The 19,044-nt window shown below is 33.1% G+C and overlaps 1 protein-coding gene across 1 annotated transcript in view; it reads left to right on the forward strand.

The window, feature by feature from the left end:
- LOC125060440 (connectin-like) overlaps positions 1 to 19,044 on the forward strand; it is a 63,477-nt gene extending 44,433 nt beyond the window's left edge. The window contains exons 2-3 of the mRNA XM_047665345.1: positions 1,815 to 2,875; positions 17,801 to 19,044. Coding sequence (XP_047521301.1) covers positions 1,828 to 2,875; positions 17,801 to 18,222 — 1,470 coding nt within the window. The 5' untranslated portion in view covers positions 1,815 to 1,827 and the 3' untranslated portion in view covers positions 18,223 to 19,044. The remainder of the gene's footprint in view (positions 1 to 1,814; positions 2,876 to 17,800) is intronic.

Genomic DNA, 19,044 nt, shown 5'->3' on the forward strand with positions numbered 1-19,044 from the left:
ATCGGCAATGCGTCTTAATGAATATTAATGAGGCTCATAAATTATTACATACGACCTTAACTAATATCTAATTATATTTCGCACCTGTGACCGTCGCAATACGTGTTTGGTACACGCAATATTATTTATGAAAGAAAATCCAAACGGAAATTAATATGGAAAATATCCCGTGTTTTGGTTAAATAGTTCTATAACTTTTAAACTGACATGACGAATACAAGTTTGAGAATCATTTTTCTTTAACGTGGCGATTAAAAATAGAGTTTTTTACCAGTTCTTCTCCGTTCTATGCCCTTGATTTGAGAACTGGCAGTAAATGTAAAATTGGAAGCATTTAATGTATATTTATTTTTTGACGTTCATAAGTGTACATTGTGTTACCTACGTGAATAAATGATTTTGACTTAAGACTTTTTCGTCACTTTCTGTCTAATTGTGTATACGCTGTGATAAAAAGAGACATATATTATAGTTTACTTATAACGATCTTAGAGTATAAATGTATTGAACAAATCACGTGCTTAGCTAGCGTCCCTATTATATATAGACGATATAAATTTTAGATAACTTGAATTAACAAAGAGCATTGACTCTATTGTTAGCGATATCGAAGTGAATGGCTTCTATCCCGTCACTTCTAAGAGCATCGGATGCGTATTGCTAGTTTCAATAACTGGTATATTCTACAACGTTGATGTGTCATATAAATACTATCTTAGAATGTCATAGATTTTGTTACCTTCTTTGTGTAATGCTATCTAATTCGGAAGGTTCTCTTCATCACTCAATCATATACAAATACTAGCTGACCTGGCAAACGTTGTTTTGCCATGTTTATCATTTATACTAAAAAATAGGGGTTGATCGTACAGGGGTGAAAATTAGGGGTTGTATGTATTTTTAATCATGTATAATAGAAAAATAAAAATATAATCTAAAAATTATAAAAAATAATTTAGGGGTGGACTGGACTATCCTAAACATTTAGGGGGATGAAAAATAGATGATGTCCGATTCTCAGACATACCCAATATGCACACAAAATTTCATGAGAATCGGTCAAGCCGTTTCGGAGATGTTTAAGTACAAACACCGTGACACGAGAATTTTATATATTAGATATATCCAAATATCAGTAAATACCTTCACACTAAAAGCACACAACTTCATTATCTCGGGCTTCAAACTCACGACCCTTGATTGATGACTTAGGTACAAAACAACATATTAAAGATTTTTCTGTGTGTAAAAGAGTATATGTATGTTACTTATATTATTTGAAGTTTTCCCTAAAGCCACTTAAACTCATGAGAGCATAATTTCGCCAAGGAAATGGGAGCACTTATTCTCGGTCTTATTCAATATTAAAAGTACAAGGAAACGTTTTACATATTTTGTTATGTGTTTAATAAGGATTTCGTGTTGGACAATATTTTTTGCTACAACTTAACTTAATTGTTATATTTCAGTCAATTGACATCTAACTATAATGAATCTTAACCACGCTATTTGTGAAAAGCGTAAAACTGTTTAGTAGTATTTTTTGTTTTTAACGCGTTTATTCAGACAAACACCTGGCATTCAACTTCATTATATAATATGTGAATAAATGTGATATATCTATCTATCTATAATAATTTTAACGGTCTAAAAATCTATATCTTAACTGATGCACAAGACATCAAAGGTTAATATAAGTAATAAACGAATGTGCCAAATTCAATACTTAACTTATTTTTGTATTTTTATTTCGCGTATTGAAATAGCACTATTTCAAAAGATTTTTTCGATAAAATCATATTTATTTGTTTCAGGTACTCGAATATAATGGAGCAGATAACGAAGTACATAATAATCATAACCTCACTTTTAACAGTGACCCCATTAGTCACAGAAAGCAAAAACGACACGAAACCTAAAATTGACAGACGCTATTACCAGATGCCAATATTCATTAACGTGTGCGATATAAGCGATCGTCGCTCAAAAGTGCATTGCTACTGTGACAGTAACAAACCAAAATTGGCGACTAGAGCTGACTGCTGGATATTTAGCGGCGGACTCACCGAAGATGATCCGATTTGGCTCAGTTTTTCCTCTCAGTCAGAAATAGAACATCTCATTTTTAATGTACGAATCGATGACGCATTGACGTTCATCCCAGCGAAGGCCATAGTTAGACTAGACAAATTAAAGTTTCTCTCCATTCAATTTGGAACTATTAAACGAATCCCGCCCTACGCATTCACGAACTCTTCAACAGTTCGACAGATACTACTGAAGTCGAATAAAATATCTAAATTAGATAAACACTCGTTCTCCCAACTTATGATGCTTTCGAATCTTAGTTTAGAAGACAATCTGATATCTGAACTTAAGAGGGATGTATTCTTTAACCTACCCAACTTACATGTACTGCACTTGACGAACAATAACCTAAGTTTGTTGCACGAAGGATGTTTCAAACACTTGAACAATCTGATAGAATTAAGATTGGATATGAATTATATCTCGGTTGTGACTAAAGAAATGTTAGAAGGGCTAGAGAATCTATCCAGATTGAATTTGAAGAACAATAAACTGACAATGATCGGGAATCTCGCTTTCAGCGAATTATGGGGATTAAAAGAATTGATGTTGGACAATAATGCGATTGAGTACATATCGGAGCGCGCGTTCGGCGGACTGATTCAGTTAAGAAAGTTGACATTGTCGGGTAACAAGTTGACATCGTTTTACGACGATATACTGGAGGATATAAGTAGTCTCATCGTGCTGGATTTGAGGGATAATCTGTTGACGACAATGTCGTACGAAACTGTCAGGCCTGTTGTGGAAAACGATAAGGCGCTCTCGTCAGTTGTTTATTTAGATGGTAAGTGATTTTCAAGTGTTTTTCTAGAAATTTAGTAAGTATGGCACAGCAGTTTCTTGGTTAACGCTCATAGCCAGATATTCGATTAAGTTTCTGGCTATTAATTTTTAAGATCTAACATTTTTCAATCCATGATTAAAGCTGTAAGGTTAAATCAAATAAATTTGAAATATACACGCCGATACAATAATATATAGTACGTATATATACACAAAAATGAATATTAGTATAGTGTTTCATGTAAATAAAAATGCAATTATAAACGTCTTCTCTTGTAAATTAAACCTGTATAAATTTCAGTAATCTCACCTGAAAGTGCATGCAAAGTGGTTGTAATAATCTGAGCAAAGTTTAGTTAGGAAATTAGTTTACAGGCAAACCCTGTCGTGGGTTTCTGAAAATGAACTTCAAAGTTTCATGTTAACATTTTTATGATAAGCTTTTGTATATACTTTTTAATAAGGTACAGATAAAAGCATTTATATGTAGATAAAGGATAGATAATAGATATGCTTTTTAACTGTAGGTTAATGGATTTCATAAGTATTTTAATGCCCTCTTTTTAACATGTGTGATGTTTGATAGCATAAGTTAAATATAATAAAAATGTCAGTATCATAAAGAAAATATCGAAAAGTATATTATTCAATATAACAATACACAATGTATGTTACAATATATAATGTATGTTTCAAGAATTCTTTATATGTTATTAGCATTATTTTCATCATAAACTAGACAAATAAAAAACTAACTCTTAAAACATCAATTTTATTTCAAGTCAATAAAAAAATACATATTTTATTATATATTTCATAAAGATGCATCGTGTTAGGCATAGCACTAATGATCTTCTAAATGTATTGATCACAAAGGACTATATATATATATATATATATATAACTTTATATACTTATTATAGTAATTTATTTGCAACAATGTTGAATAAAATTTTATGGTGAAACAATCTAAAGTTCGCATATTCTGCCACATGTAATGCATACAAATTTGTCTTAAAAGGTAGAATTTTACATAGAAGTTACAATTACATTATGAGTCATTATATATATATCATTACGGTATCTAATTAATATTTATTATAATGTTCACCAATATTCATTATTACTCACTAACTAGCATAGCAACTTAGACGGAATTGTTACTAACTAAAACTATATATTAATATAATCTTAAATAAACACGTTATTATTATTATATTATCACGTAGAAATATTACCGTAATAAAACGTAAAACATAAAGCTTAATAAAACAGGCTAAACAGAATACTTTTCTCAAAACCCGAATAAAAGATCTAATAAACATTGAGAGACAATAAAAGTAAAAATAAACGTAAATGTGACGCATCTGCCGATAACCGGTTGTTTTAATCAGAATGATCGAAGAGCTTCGCACTTGCCAATATAGAGATGGAGGTAGGATAAATTGGAAAAGAAGGGACAATTTTTACACTATACGAAAATGAGGTCAAAATCTTTGTGATAAAGATTCATAGTTTTAGGTTTTTGTAAAGGTATTTTTGTTTGGTTATTAATTTATTTTATTAAATTTATTAGTTATACTATTGTCTATTTATAACTTGAATAAATATCAAACCAGTTTTATAAATTTAAAATAAATTGTTGTTAAATCAAGTTTTTAGTACGCAGGCTGCAATTTCCCCGTACTAGACTATCTAAAGCTAGTAATTCTTTTTTGGGGAAAGAGATACTCTTCTTTAATAAAATCCCAGAGGCTCCTTTATCTCTGCCTTTCAATAAATTTAAGAAATGTATTAAAGAAAAGCTGTGTAAAAAGGCTTACTATAAAGTCAACGATTATCTAGTTGATAAAAGGGCCTGGGACTAGTGCTAGACAGGCTACCTCTAATTAATTTGCGATATTTGTTTTAAAATAAGTGTTGTTTGATGATTTGATATTTTAAAAGAGTACGGAGAGTTTTTTACGCCGGCTTTTTCTCTCGGCCTACACCCTCTGTCTTCTTTGCCGATGAGTAGGGATGCCTACAAATTCAAATTTAATGACGTGGAATAAGTGATACATGTATCTTATGTTCCATAATAAACATATTTTTTTAATTTTTTTATTTTAGTAACTTAGCTATAAAAAACTTTAAAATACCTATTTAATGTGTCTCAATACAATATAAGTAGTAATACTACATTTAATTATTCGGACACATACTTTAAACAGAAACCTCACAATTATTTTTGTAAAAAAATTGACTGAAATATTATGTATAATAATTTTCGGCATTCTATACTAGTGTTATAAAGAAATAATATTTGTTGATGTATATTTAATGAGTAAACTCTAAAACGAATCAATTAAAAATCCATCACCTTAAGAAAGTTACATTATCCGATAACTACATAGGTACTTCATTCCAATAATGGTATATGGTACTCTTCACTCTCAGTAAATGAAATAAAATGAAATAAAATTAGAAGCATTTCATATATATCTCTTTTTTGATGTTCGTAAGTGTACATTGTGTTACCTATATGAATAAATGATTTTGACTATTGTCTAAGCGGATAAGGCTTTACTGTTACCTCATCCCACCTAAGGCGATTGTTGGTGGCACCTTGGGGTTTTAGTGGGTATGCACAATCGCCAGTCCCACATAACTCTCCCGCACGAAGTAGTCGGACAGGGGTAGGGTATGCGCAATGCAAAAAAAAATAGTACACTACACTAGCGGTCTAGTTAAAAAAAACTCAATGGCAAAGTTTTTTAACTATCTGTCAAATCAAGACACATATAGTATGGACGAAAGATGTATACGAAATAATAAATCAAGGTTAATAGTTAAAAATCAGAGACGAAAGCAATTGATGCACCAAGCCACGCAAAAAAAGTGAAGTGGAAGTAGGCCTCACAGATTGCAGGTAGACGAAAACATTGCTCCTCAACCAGGCAAACGATACAGAGGCAGACCTTACGCTCGGTGGGATGATGTTATCAAAACATCGCGGGTCCTCAATGGATAGATACAAATAGCTCGGGATAGAGAAAGATGGCAAGCCTTTGGAGGAGGCCTTTACTGGAGAGGGTTTCTCATACATACTTACCGTACTAACACATAGGATAATTAGATATTAGTGTATCAGATCATAATTTACGGCTAAAAATAAAAAATATATCTGTATCTACCTTTTCACGTTGTATCTACGTAAATCAGTCTTGAATTGTACCTATCGCAAGGGCAGCGATAAATTTCACCCATTTCCATCGAGGAATGCCATTTTATTTACAAACATTCCCGCTTGTTTATTAGCTGCTTTATAACGCCATTCTGTAAGCGTATAGACTTTTATATTATTCACGAGTGGGATTTCGTATTTGAGCATTGAAAATAAAAAGTTGTTTATATTTTGGGCTTTTTAGTACGTCGTGAATAATACAACAGTGATGTTGGAAAGCTCGAATATTAATGTAATTTTAAAAATGTTTCTATTTGCACATTGAGTATGTTAAGTGGCTCCTTTATGATTATGACATTGAAAAACTCAGTGTCATTGAAAGATCTCAACAAGTTTACTCACCTTTATAAGTAAAAGCTTTACACATGTAGACCAGTGCCGATAATTTTTGAAACCAAAAAAAATTACAGTAGGATGAAACCCATTAGAAAAGCAGGGGAATATGATCAAAATGAAAGGAAAAATAAATTACGGTCGATCTGAGGTCGGGAAGGAGCAGGGGGGGAGGTTTAAGGGTAAAAAACGGTTTATCTCGATTTCCGGCAAAACTAAAAGTCCTATCGAAGAAATTTAAATGGCAAAGTTGTAGGTAATAAAAAGATCTAAAACTTTTGTATTCACACATTTCTCACATAACCTCCAAATTTATGTGAAAAATTCAAAAAACCAAGTTTTTGGTTTTTAATTTTTATCTTTTACAAATTTCTTTTTTTTTTAACGAAATTTGGTGAAAACTTACCTTATTATGTCCCAAATATATTGTAATTTATTTGATTAAAAATATTTATTTTTTCACCTTATTTTGAATTAATATCGAAAAAACACCCTAATTTTCAATCGAAAATTCTGACGTCAAAATTTCAGCTTTTTTCAAAAAGTTGGTGTGCTTTCAGTTCGTTGAAATCTCTACTTTCCTATGGTAAAAAAAATATATATATTACCATAGTAAATCTTCTCAGAAAATGCAAAACATCGTATGCAGTAACGCCCAGACCCGTCATACCCTTCCCTACTTCTCTATGAAATACGAAAATTTTAGCCCATCTAAAGGCTAAAAATTTTTTTTAGGTCACTCAGGTATATATAAGTTATCTTAAAATAGTAATGAATAGGCATCTAATTATAATTTAAAGAAGATTCGTAGAGAAGTAGGGAAGGGGATGACGGGTCTGGGCGTTACTGCGTACGATTTTTTGCATTTTCTGAGAAGATTTACTATGGTAATATATATATTTTTTTCTACCATGGGAAAGTAGAGATTTTAACGAACTGAAAGCACACCAACTTTTTGAAAAAAGCTGAAATTTTGACGTCAGAATTTTCGATTGAAAATTAGGGTGTTTTTTCGATATTAATTCAAAATAAGGTGAAAAAATAAATATTTTTAATCAAATAAATTACAGTATATTTGGGACATAATAAGGTAAGTTTTCACCAAATTTCGTTAAAAAAAAAAGAAATTTGTAAAAGATAAAAATTAAAAACCAAAAACTTGGTTTTTTGAATTTTTCACATAAATTTGGAGGTTATGTGAAAAATGTGTGAATACAAAAGTTTTAGATCTTTTTATTACCTACAACTTTGCCATTTAACTTTCTTCGATAGGACTTTTAGTTTTGCCGGAAATCGAGATAAACCGTTTTTTACCCTTAAACCTCCCCCTCCTACCCCTTCCCGACCTCAGATCGACCGTAATTTATTTTTCCTTTCATTTTGATCATATTCCCCTGCTTTTCTAATGGGTTTCATCCTACTGTAATTTTTTTCACTTTTTATTTATTTTGAAGGCTATCTGCACTGGTCTAATGTGTATAAACTTAATTATAGACATGAATCCAAAAAATCTAAAAATTAAATTCAAAGTTTTGAAAGTAGGGAAGGGGATGACGGGTCTGGGCGTTACTGCATACGATTTTTTGCATTTTCTGAGAAGATTTACTATGGTAATATATATATATATTTTTTACCATAGGAAAGTAGAGATTTCAACGAACTGAAAGCACACCAACTTTTTGAAAAAGGCTGAAATTTTGACGTCAGAATTTTCGATTGAAAATTAGGGTGTTTTTTCGATATTAATTCAAAATAAGGTGAAAAAATAAATATTTTTAATCAAATAAATTACAGTATATTTGGGACATAATAAGGTAAGTTTTCACCATATTTCGTTAAAGAAAAAAAATTTTTGTAAAAGAAAGAAATAAAAAACCAAAAAGTTGGTTTTTTGAATTTTTCACATAAATTTTGAGGTTATGTGAAAAAATGTGTGAATACAAAAGTTGTAGATCTTTTTATGACCTACAACTTTGCCATTTAGTTTTCTTCGATAGGACTTTTAGTTTTGCCGGAAATCGAGATAAACCGTTTTTTACCCTTAAAACTAACCCCCCTTGCCCTTCCCGACCTCAGATCGACCGTAATTTATTTTTCCTTTCATTTTGATCATATTCCCCTGCTTTTCTAATGGGTTTCATCCTACTGTAATTTTTTTCACTTTTTATTATTTTTAAAGGCTATGGCACTGGTCTAATATTCCGTGTACAAAAAATCTTACTTTATCGCTACAAGATACCGGGAATGTAAACCTGAGATATCAATAGTAATTGCTACCAGTCGTTCATTTTTCATCAGAATAATTATAAAAAGCGCTCAGCTGTCTGGTTCATAAAAGATCACTCTTATTAACTTTTTTTATCACAAAACGAATACAATTTACAGAAGATATAATACTTCAAGTACATTAATAAGCCTATAATAATATTAGTAGTATAACAATACAAAGCATTGAATAATTAGTATAATAGATATTAACTGTAAAATCTGAGCGATCCCCGACCCAAGTTATTGAACGTTGTTTCCGTAAGTAATTTAGTTAAGTGCTCCTCGACTGTCCGCAATATAAATTAAAAGGAAAGTGCATTGTATGGAACTAATTGTAATTTGGACAAATGTAAGGACTATATAGGAAGATTACAACATTTTACGTTATTTACCAAATGCTAATGCGGAAAATGATAAACGGCTCAAATATAAGAGTCTTTCCTCCAACTTCGATTTTGTTCCCTTTGGAGTAGAGTCTCTTGGGCCGTGGCCTAAATTTTTAGATTAATTTTTAATTTATATAAAAATCTCTGAATAAGATAATTATTAAAACTTAATTTTGGCAAAACTGAAATTCCGTCTCTCTTCTTTTATTTTTTAAATATCCAATAGTCGTGAACTTATTGTTTGTAGTGGGATAAACCAGTATTAATTTTAAGTTTTTCATTCAAAAATTAAATTACTTCGTTTTTTACCTGCTGGTAACATACACAAAAGGATCCATGAAACAAACAGAGCTTTAAGTACCACTGGCATAAATAGATTTAAGAAAATAATAATGAAATAGACTCAAAAATTTATAATATCCCTATAGGCCCTGAATAAAACAGGAACTACATGTAACCAGTTTTGTAAAACTAACAAATATTATAAGTTAAAGGAACATTTTTGCAAAATTGTGAAATATCTGCAACCGTTGAATTATTTATTCCTGCCTGGGGAGATAGCAGCTTCAGAATATTCCAGTATTCAAAGCAACTTAGTGAAATACAGGTTAAATTACTGGTCATTTGAGACTATGATGTCTCAAATTTACCGAAGAAGTATTATGCAGTATTTGCATTAGTTAGAGCTTCGTTCGATAGTGTAGTGTCTGTGTATTTTTCCTATTTCAATAGACATTTGTTAGCGGCACTACAGCATTATATGATCTATGTATAGAATCAGTATATTATAATTAGTATACAAAAACCACGTGTGCAGATTTAATATGATCATTTAAATATAATATTTTTTATAGTATACTAGCTGTTCCCTGCCACGTTTCGCTGTCGCACATTCTGATTCAATGGTTGAGAAATGAGAAACAAAACACAGAAAATATTTCAAAAAGTCTATTAAAGTTTATTTCAAAAAGCTTGGTGTGCTCAGCAAGGCGAGGCGGTACTTCACTCCGGGCCACCGCATGCAACTATATAAAGCGCAAATTCGGCCCCACATGGAGTACTGCTCTCACCTCTGGGCGGGGGCCCCCCAGTACCAGCTCCTTCCACTTGACCGTATACAACGCAGAGCGGTTCGAATCGTCGACGACCAATCCCTCTCCGAGCGGCTTGATCCTTTGGCGTTGCGTAGAGATGTGGGGTCACTCTGCATCTTCTACCGCATTTACCATGGAGAGTGTTCAGAGGAGTTGTTCGGATTAATACTCGCAGCTGAATTTCATCATCGGACGTCGAGACAGAATACGAAATTCCACCCGTATCACCTCGACGTCCGCCGTTCCACAACTGAGCGTTTTTCAAGGCAGTTTTTGCCGCGCACAACCACTATGTGGAACCAGCTGCCCACTGAAGTATTTCCGAACCAATTCGACTTAGGGTCCTTCAAGAAAAGAGCGTACCTATTCTTGAAAGGCCGGCAACGCACTCGCGAGCCCTCTGGCATTGAGTGTCCATAGGCGGCGGTATCACTTAACATCAGGTGAGCCTCCTGCCCGTTTGCCCCCGTTCTATAAAAAAAAAAAAACAAATTTCATATACGTTTAATCTTGCAATACTTGTGAAAAAAATAATAATAAAAAAAAACAAATAAACAAAAAAAATATATAAAAAATAGATAAAAACAATCCTTGATGTGGATTATGTCTTGCTAAATTTTAGCTCGATTGGTGCAGTACTTTTTGAGTTTTTAAAGCGTACACGAACCAACATAACATTTATATATATATAGATTATTTTTAAATTTCTCTATTTGTCTCTATGTGTAGCAACTTTTTGGTCGTGTTTAGGTTATTTACTTGCAAATCTAAAGCTTTTGATTTTTCAAAGTTGAAAAGCTTTGGAAAAAGCATTTATAAATGTTGTAGGACTATTCAAAAAGTATTCGGTGAGTGTTTTTTGAATATAATGTTATTCCCTATTCGTAAAATATAATACTTACTTTTAACTTCTTTGATTGTATAATTTTTTTATTATATCCAAATATTATCATCATTTATGACAAAACTATTTAGTAGATTAGTAAAAACAACTGGTTAGTTGAAGGTTGTATATTGTAATCTATAGATGTTTTGCTAAGTTTGTATATGTGACAAAAAAATAAATTAAATTTTTCATATTTATATTCGCTCTGGATATACTGTTATTTGGTAAATTAAATCCACTATGATTTTAAATGTTGCCGGGATATAGGTTCTTGTATGTTTAAACGCTGTTCTTAAAACAATTTTTTTTTAAATACAATGTTTTTCACGTTTATTTCTTTTCCAAATGAGCAATTATATATTTTAAACTACTTTAAGTAATAAGACTTATTAAAACGGAAGGAGAATAGTGCTTCGTGAATGCAAGCCAAATACCGTAGCACTAAATTAACCGTTGTCGGAAATCACGAACATACTTCAAATATTTGAAGCCACAGTTAAACAAACATTTAAGCGCAGTACCCCCAGGGTATTGCTCCTTCGTGATTCCGTTCTTCATACATACATAAAATGTTAATTTAATTAAATTAAAATACTACTACAATGATAGGTGAAATTATTTATATTTCAAAAGCAGGAGACTAAAAAGTTAGTTAGTGTGCTATGTTTATCCAATAGATGTCGCTGTGTTACCTTGAATCGCGGTATTGTTTTGTTGTTAGAACCGTATAAGTTGTTCAAGGTAATTTCTCTCAGCAATAGCTGAAGCTATATGTTCATACTTCCTAGTAACCTCGCTGTTATAGTAGTGTGTTTTGGGTTTGTTTGTCCCAAAAGGCAAAATCTCACCAAGGATTGCGCTTCCCAATTGGCCATTGGGTATTTCAGTATTTCTTTGTCTCAAGTAGAGAGACTCTACGAACTAATACTCAATAATTGTCTTGGTACAAGTCAATTGCGATTTGCGTATTCTTTCAAGCATTTTGTATTTTTTCTTGTACATTCTCGTTGTATTATATATTCAATGACATCTTGTCATGATGTCATTTAAAATATAATATACTATATTTACTTGTGAGTTGTGACCGTCTGTAATCATTAAAACATTTAAATTAATTTTTTGCTTGCATTTTCTATGACAATATATGATTTGTTTCTTCCTTAAGGCTTATGGTATATTTTTAAACGTTACACAAATGACACTTTATATGCATTTGAATTAAAAGCCTGAGGTCAAGAGCAGCTTTGGTCTAAAAGCTTAACCGTGCAACTCTCAGCCCTATACCACAATTGGTTTTCTGTAAACTTGCCCCTACGGTGAAGGCAAACATTGTAAGGACATCAGGTTGATTACCTATGTATATAAATATAGCATTATCGTACGTACTTTATAGAGTAATACAATTTATTTTCAGTGTATATAGCAGTGTTGGCCTAGTGGCTTCAACCGCAGGCCCGTCAAATCCTCGCCACCTAAAGAGTGCCCAAGCGGGGAAGCAGGGGTCCATGCGTTCAAAAGAAGGGATGGTGATCCATCCCTGCAAGCACTGGACCCGATCTCCCCTAGCTATTCCTAAAAGCGTATGGCCCGATCTGTGAAGGATACTTGCCGTGTCAAGTATCTTCACAAATCAACAATGGGCGGGGAGAGGCGGACACAACCGCCGCATCGCATGTCGGGAAGCGGACAAGGCTCTGCTGTTACCGCATCCCGCCTAAGGCGATTGTTGGTGGCACCTTGGGGTTTTAGTGGGTATGCACATTCGCGAGTCCCACATAACCCTCCCGCACTAAGCAGTCGCACCGCGATGGGGTATGCGCAATGCATTTCCCCAAGTAAAAAAAAAAAAAAGTGGCTTCAGCGTGAGACTCTCATCCCTGAGATCGTAGCTTCGGTCCCCGGCTTGTGCACCAATGGACTTTCTTTCTATGTGCGCATTTAACATTCGCTTGGTAAAGGAAAACATCGTAAGGAAACCGACATGTCTTAGATCCAAAAAGTCAACGGCATGTGTCAGGCACGGGAGACCTACTTGGCTATTCGATTGAAAATGATCATGATACAGATTTATAAATCTGAGGCCCAAAGAGGTTGTAGCGCCACTGATTTTTTTAATACAATTTATTTCCAATACACAAATATACAGTATTTACAACATTCTTAACATAGATTACGGTTAGCACCTGGAAGAAAGTACAGGTGACCCCAGAGCTGGTGCTTTCCTCGCTCGATGAATAAGTATCGCAATACAGCGATCCCGTATCACCTCGACGTCCGCCGTTCCACAACTGAGCGTTTTTCAAGGCAGTTTTTGCCGCGCACCACCACTTTGTGGAACCAGCTGCCCACTGAAGTATTTCCAAACCAATTCGACTTAGGGTCATTCAAGAAAAGAGCGTACAAATTCCTGAAAGGCCGGCAACGCACTCGCGAGCCCTCTGGCATTGAGAGTGTCCATGGGCGGCGGTATCACTTAACATCAGGTGAGCCTCCTACCCGTTTGCCCCTTGTTCTATAAGCACCAAACTTTTTCAATGTATCAATTTTTAATTATTATTATTAATATGTAGAAACGAATTAGACTTGAGGCCACTGGCCTTAGTGCCACTGGATTTTTTGATTGTCTAACAACGTAACATAGACTTTTGTATGTAACACCACTCTCCGGATCGCAATAATTCCATTTACGATATGCAATATTTCAACGTCAGTTCAATTCAACGTTTTGTTACATCCGAACGAATATTGTACGTGAGAACTCGAATCCATTTTTCTTAACCGACTGTGGGGTGGAATCGCATCTATCTTGATCACGACGGTTTAGGCCTAGCGTACATGCCTGTCATTTGTCTGTTCATATTCTACTATAGACGAACAAGACTTTAGTAGTAATTTAATATTTAATAATCTATAGCCGCTTCCCCCACCGATGTAAAGGTATATATCATAACACATTTTTTTCTTCTTATCATCTAAGCTTTGCATCCCAATAGGTTTCTACGACGCTCGAGTAAATCCCCATTTAGCATCGTGGGCTCCCCTACCATAGTAGTTCTGCCTTGCGATTTTGTAACTCACTTTTCGAACTCACACAGCGGTTTTCGCAGCGGCTGTCGCGCTCAAATCAGTCGTAAAGCAGTCATTTTACGATTTGGCATTCTGATAAGCAATAAACTACAAGCTCCCTTCTTTTCAAGACTATTGAAACAAATTTTTTAATACATTCCCCCGTGTGAAATTCATTTTGCAATGTTTTATCTTATCACAGAGTAAACTCAATTTGACAGAGAGTTGAGACAATTGTCTTGTTATAGTTTGACTGAGCTCTCAATTATCTTAAACAACTATTTCCAAAGTTCATTGATGTTGCACTGCTACATACACTTCTTCTTCTTTAGCCGCACTCTTCATTTCTGAAGGTCGTGTTAGTGGCACCGCACAATTTTCTCTACTCTCTCCTGTCTTCGTCAAGCCTCAGCGCCTAGGGTGGTGTAAGGGCCTGGAAAAGAGGTCTGGTGCCCACTTTTCCAGTCATGGTTTTTCTAAAGTTTCTAAATCTGCGTGTTACATGTCCAAATGTAACAAAGTGTTGATATTTACCTGTAACCGTCTTAGGTCCTAGAAAACCTATATTTTGTTTTATTAATACTATTGTACTACGTTCTACTGCATTTGAATACATTCATCAAAACAAGATAAATGTTTACGTAATGTAATCGATTGCCGGCCTCATTCACAACATCTTGTATCTGTCTAACACAAAACGTATTGGAAACTGAATAAATGGTGCCATGTACACAAGTCCAGGCGAGATTTATTGTCACACGGAACACTCTGTCTTGCTAAGCTTTCTTTGGTCCGAGAACATACGATAAACACAACTGTATACCGATATTCTGTTTGCAATTCAAATCCTTCTGAACACAGTTGGAAAACGTTTTATTATGGATATGTGAAACACGACGGATTAATAGGGTTTTTCAAAGACTATGGATTTATGGTTTAGAGACAGTTGGTATATATTAAAGCACTGTTAATAAGCTGATTGGGTTGAGGAGTAGTGTTTGCCTAGCTTCAGTGTGCTTCACATTTTACTTCTTTGAGGTCGTCAGTTTGAACCCCGGCTGTGTACCATGCGCGTGTGTGTTTCTATGCGCGCACTTAGCACTCGCTAGTACGGCTTCCCGGAAACATCGTGTCGAAACCGGCATGCCATCAATTCAAAAACGTGTGTCAGGCACAGAAGGTAGATACAGAAATCTGAGACCTTAAGGCTGTTGCTTTATTTATTTATAAACAGATTACTACAAACGCAAATGCCATGAAATTGGTTTTACGCACGCAAAACGCAAATCAAACGTGCGTTTGATTCTGATTTGACAAGCGATCATGTCGTGTCAACGCGTATTGACCAATAACTAGCAAACGGACACCTGCGTTTCATCATCCGTTTTTCATTTATTAATAACAATATCTTTTTACATTATAATTATTCTCGCCGTTACACTAAGCCATTCGTTAGTGGTAACGACGTAGATACTGGCCAGCTTTAATTCTAAGCGCGTCCTGAAGTAATTATCTGGTCGGGAATATAGCCAAAACTAATGTTAGGAGTTAAATATTATAATGGTATTATTATTAAATCAGTTGCAAATTAAAAAACAAAATATTTTTTATTGAATCCGACAGATGTCTGATTTGTGTCAATGATATTAGCAGCGAACTAAATTGAACCATTATAATGAATATACTATAAAATGACGCAAACTTTAATAATAATAAATTGATAAATAGAAAATTAAAACAGATTTAAAAACTTGGGTCCCTGTGACGTTGTACTTTTAATGTCGGAGGCATTTCCTCGCTGTATTGTGACACTTATTCATTGAGCAAGGAAAGCGCGAGCTCTGGGCTCCTGTCAAATATCTGTCAATATTTGCCTTATTTTTTATTTTTGAAGTTATACTTCTTTAGGCGCGTTATGAAAAATAGATGAGAGTGAAATTTTACGATGAGCGCGCACCGTGACACAAACTTAACAGAATGAAGTTGCCCACGGAAGATGCTACGGCATTGGACATAATTTAAAAACAACATTCTAATAATTATAGAATTTAAGTTACACTTAATGTAAGAGAATAATAATAAATATTTATTATATATAAACTGACTTTATTGACTATAATGACTCCTTTTCCAGTTTTTGATAATTTAATTGTAATTAATTATTTGCATACAATCAAAAACTATTTTTAATAATGCCAAAGAAGTATAACTTAACTTTTTTATGAAGATATTTTAGTAATAATTGTCATAGTATACATAAAGCCGTGTCTTCTAATAATAAATCGCGTTTTTTGCGGTTTCCATATATAATTCAATGACGAGAACTTTGTATTATACAGTTTTATATTGCAATTAAGTAACACCTATAGAAAGATAAATGTTACAGAGGCTGTATAATGTATCTATTTCTATCTATATATTTTCTGACTCAAGAAGCCTTTATAATTTCCCTTAAAGATAAGTAGTTTATCAGCATTTTGTACAAATCATCTTTTTTTTCCTTATGGAAACTGTTAATTGCGCAATTGGTAAAAACAATGGGCACACAGCCATCACATAATGGCCGAGGGCTGCTCGCCTATTAAGACAACGCTGCTATATTAATCTCTATATAGAAATAAAGGGCAACCTCACAATCAAGTGTACATAATATAAATCACCTTGCATTAAATACCATAAATTATGTAGATAATTAATTAATAAAGCTTGTAAGTGGCCTACATGTCAAAGTGCTTCAACAACTGTTCAAATACCCCTATTGCATAAGTGACCTAATTCTAGTAATACTATTAAGCTCTATAACAGCGAACCAGAATTCGATTTAAACATCTATTCAAAATGAATGAATTTATTTGAAGAGCTGCTCTGAAGTTAGGTAAAAGGGTAGCAAAGGTCTTTAAAATGATGTGTTTAATAAACTATAACTAAGTAATATATAACGACTACTGACTTTTCGTCCGTTCTTGATTTGAATTGTTATATCTAAATGAATATCATATTTTTTTATTTGAGTTTCCCTTTGTATTAATAAACTGTTTTACAAAATATTGCGGGATACAAATTATATTTAAATATATTAATTAAATATGTGTTATCATAATCCTACACGAAACATCTAATCCTAATGTTTTTCTTTACTTAATGTTTATATCGATAATTCGTTTTTGGTTCTTAATGCGGTAATTTTGCTACTAGAAAGTCTGTTTGTTAAGACGCATTTTGCATCTTACGGTGCGTACAGACTATATAACATAACATGTTATACAACATGTTTCAGATAATGTGGACACTGAATGTTATAAAACATGTTATAATAACATGTTAACCCAGCATCTACGTTTTTTTGTTTTTCTTTTGTTATTTAAAATGGTTATATTGCATTGTTATTCTAATGTGTACAGTATTGTTTTATGTTATTATGTTGAATAACAAGGTTACATAATGTGGACGTGTTATAAAACACAAGTTATATAACATGTTACATAGTCTGTACGCACCCTTAGAAGTGTTTGAATCGTGGAATATATTTGCATATTTTTTTTATAAAATAATTATTATTTATTAAAATTGATAAATGTCACTGCCAGACATAGAACCAGCCGAGCCCACTATTAAATTCATTGTTTATTTTCCAATAATCCAGTACTAAAAGCGTTTCTCTTTGCAGGTAATCCTCTGAGTTGCAATTGCCGTCTCTCCTGGATTTATACCCTTCGCAATGAAACAAAAGACAACACACTCAGACAGGCTCTAGACAAAGTAACATGTGTCGCTGAAAACAATGAGATTGATAGAAGTTTAAACGATCAAATTGATGAACAAGTAGAAAATCCTGTTTCAACTAATGAAAATTACGACTATTACGACAAAAATGACGAAAAAGAAGAAACGGTCACAGAAACGAGAGGTAAAGCTATTAAACTATTAGATTTACCGGTAGAAGAACTACCATGCCCAAAAGAACTGATGCGATCTATTGAAGAGTCATATGGTCACCCAATTCAGAACGAAATTAGGTTGAAGGCATATTCAAAAGACGATAGAAACTTACCACATATAATCCTTATCGTAATGATGATGCTTATCTAAGATGTTAATAACGAATCAATACTATTTGTGATATTAGATGTTAAAATTTTAACTGTAGTCTGGACTTAAAATATGTAAAACGTTACCAACTTCTGTTGTTTGAAGGTAGATTTGGAAAAGTTAAATTAATCTTCGAAACTTAACATTGGCTTAAGTTATAACTTTGGTTTCGAAAATTGTAAGATGTCTGTTGAACTGAAACCTACGCGTTTATAAATTTAATGTATATAATGTTATAAATTACATTTATAGTTAATTACTAAATATTAACGTTAAGATATTTCTAAGGAAGCTTTTCAGTCAAGTTATTTCATCTGCAAATAAATCAACAAGTTTGCTTTGAACAAAGCTTTTTCTGCGAGAACTTGGTAGTCATTTTTGTAGAGCAAGTTTATAAAGCACAATATAACTTGAGACCAGAGTTAAATATTAAATGAATTCCACAAACTTTTGTCACGGCCTTGTTAAGTGAAACGCTAATATTTTAAAAGCATATCGGAGTTGTTTCGCCATGAAGTAGGTTACTTTATAGGTTCTAAGGCCGGTTATAGTATTATGCATTTATGATTGTCCTGGAAAGGATATAACGCAGAGAAGCACATACGCGTTATATATAAGGATCTTGTTTATACTAAAATCAGACATTGAAGACAAGGTTTTATAGAAAAAAATAGTATAGTCACCCATCAACTATAAAACTAAACAGTGTACTTAATATGAGCTCTGCAACAGTACCAACAATACATACCGTCGTTACAGGTGTAATAATAAATGTTTGTATGGAAATTTTATTTTATCTGAATCCAATAGAATGAAGCGTTA

Source organism: Pieris napi, chromosome 21 (genome assembly GCF_905475465.1).
Source record: "Pieris napi chromosome 21, ilPieNapi1.2, whole genome shotgun sequence".
Classification (NCBI taxonomy): domain Eukaryota; kingdom Metazoa; phylum Arthropoda; class Insecta; order Lepidoptera; family Pieridae; genus Pieris; species Pieris napi.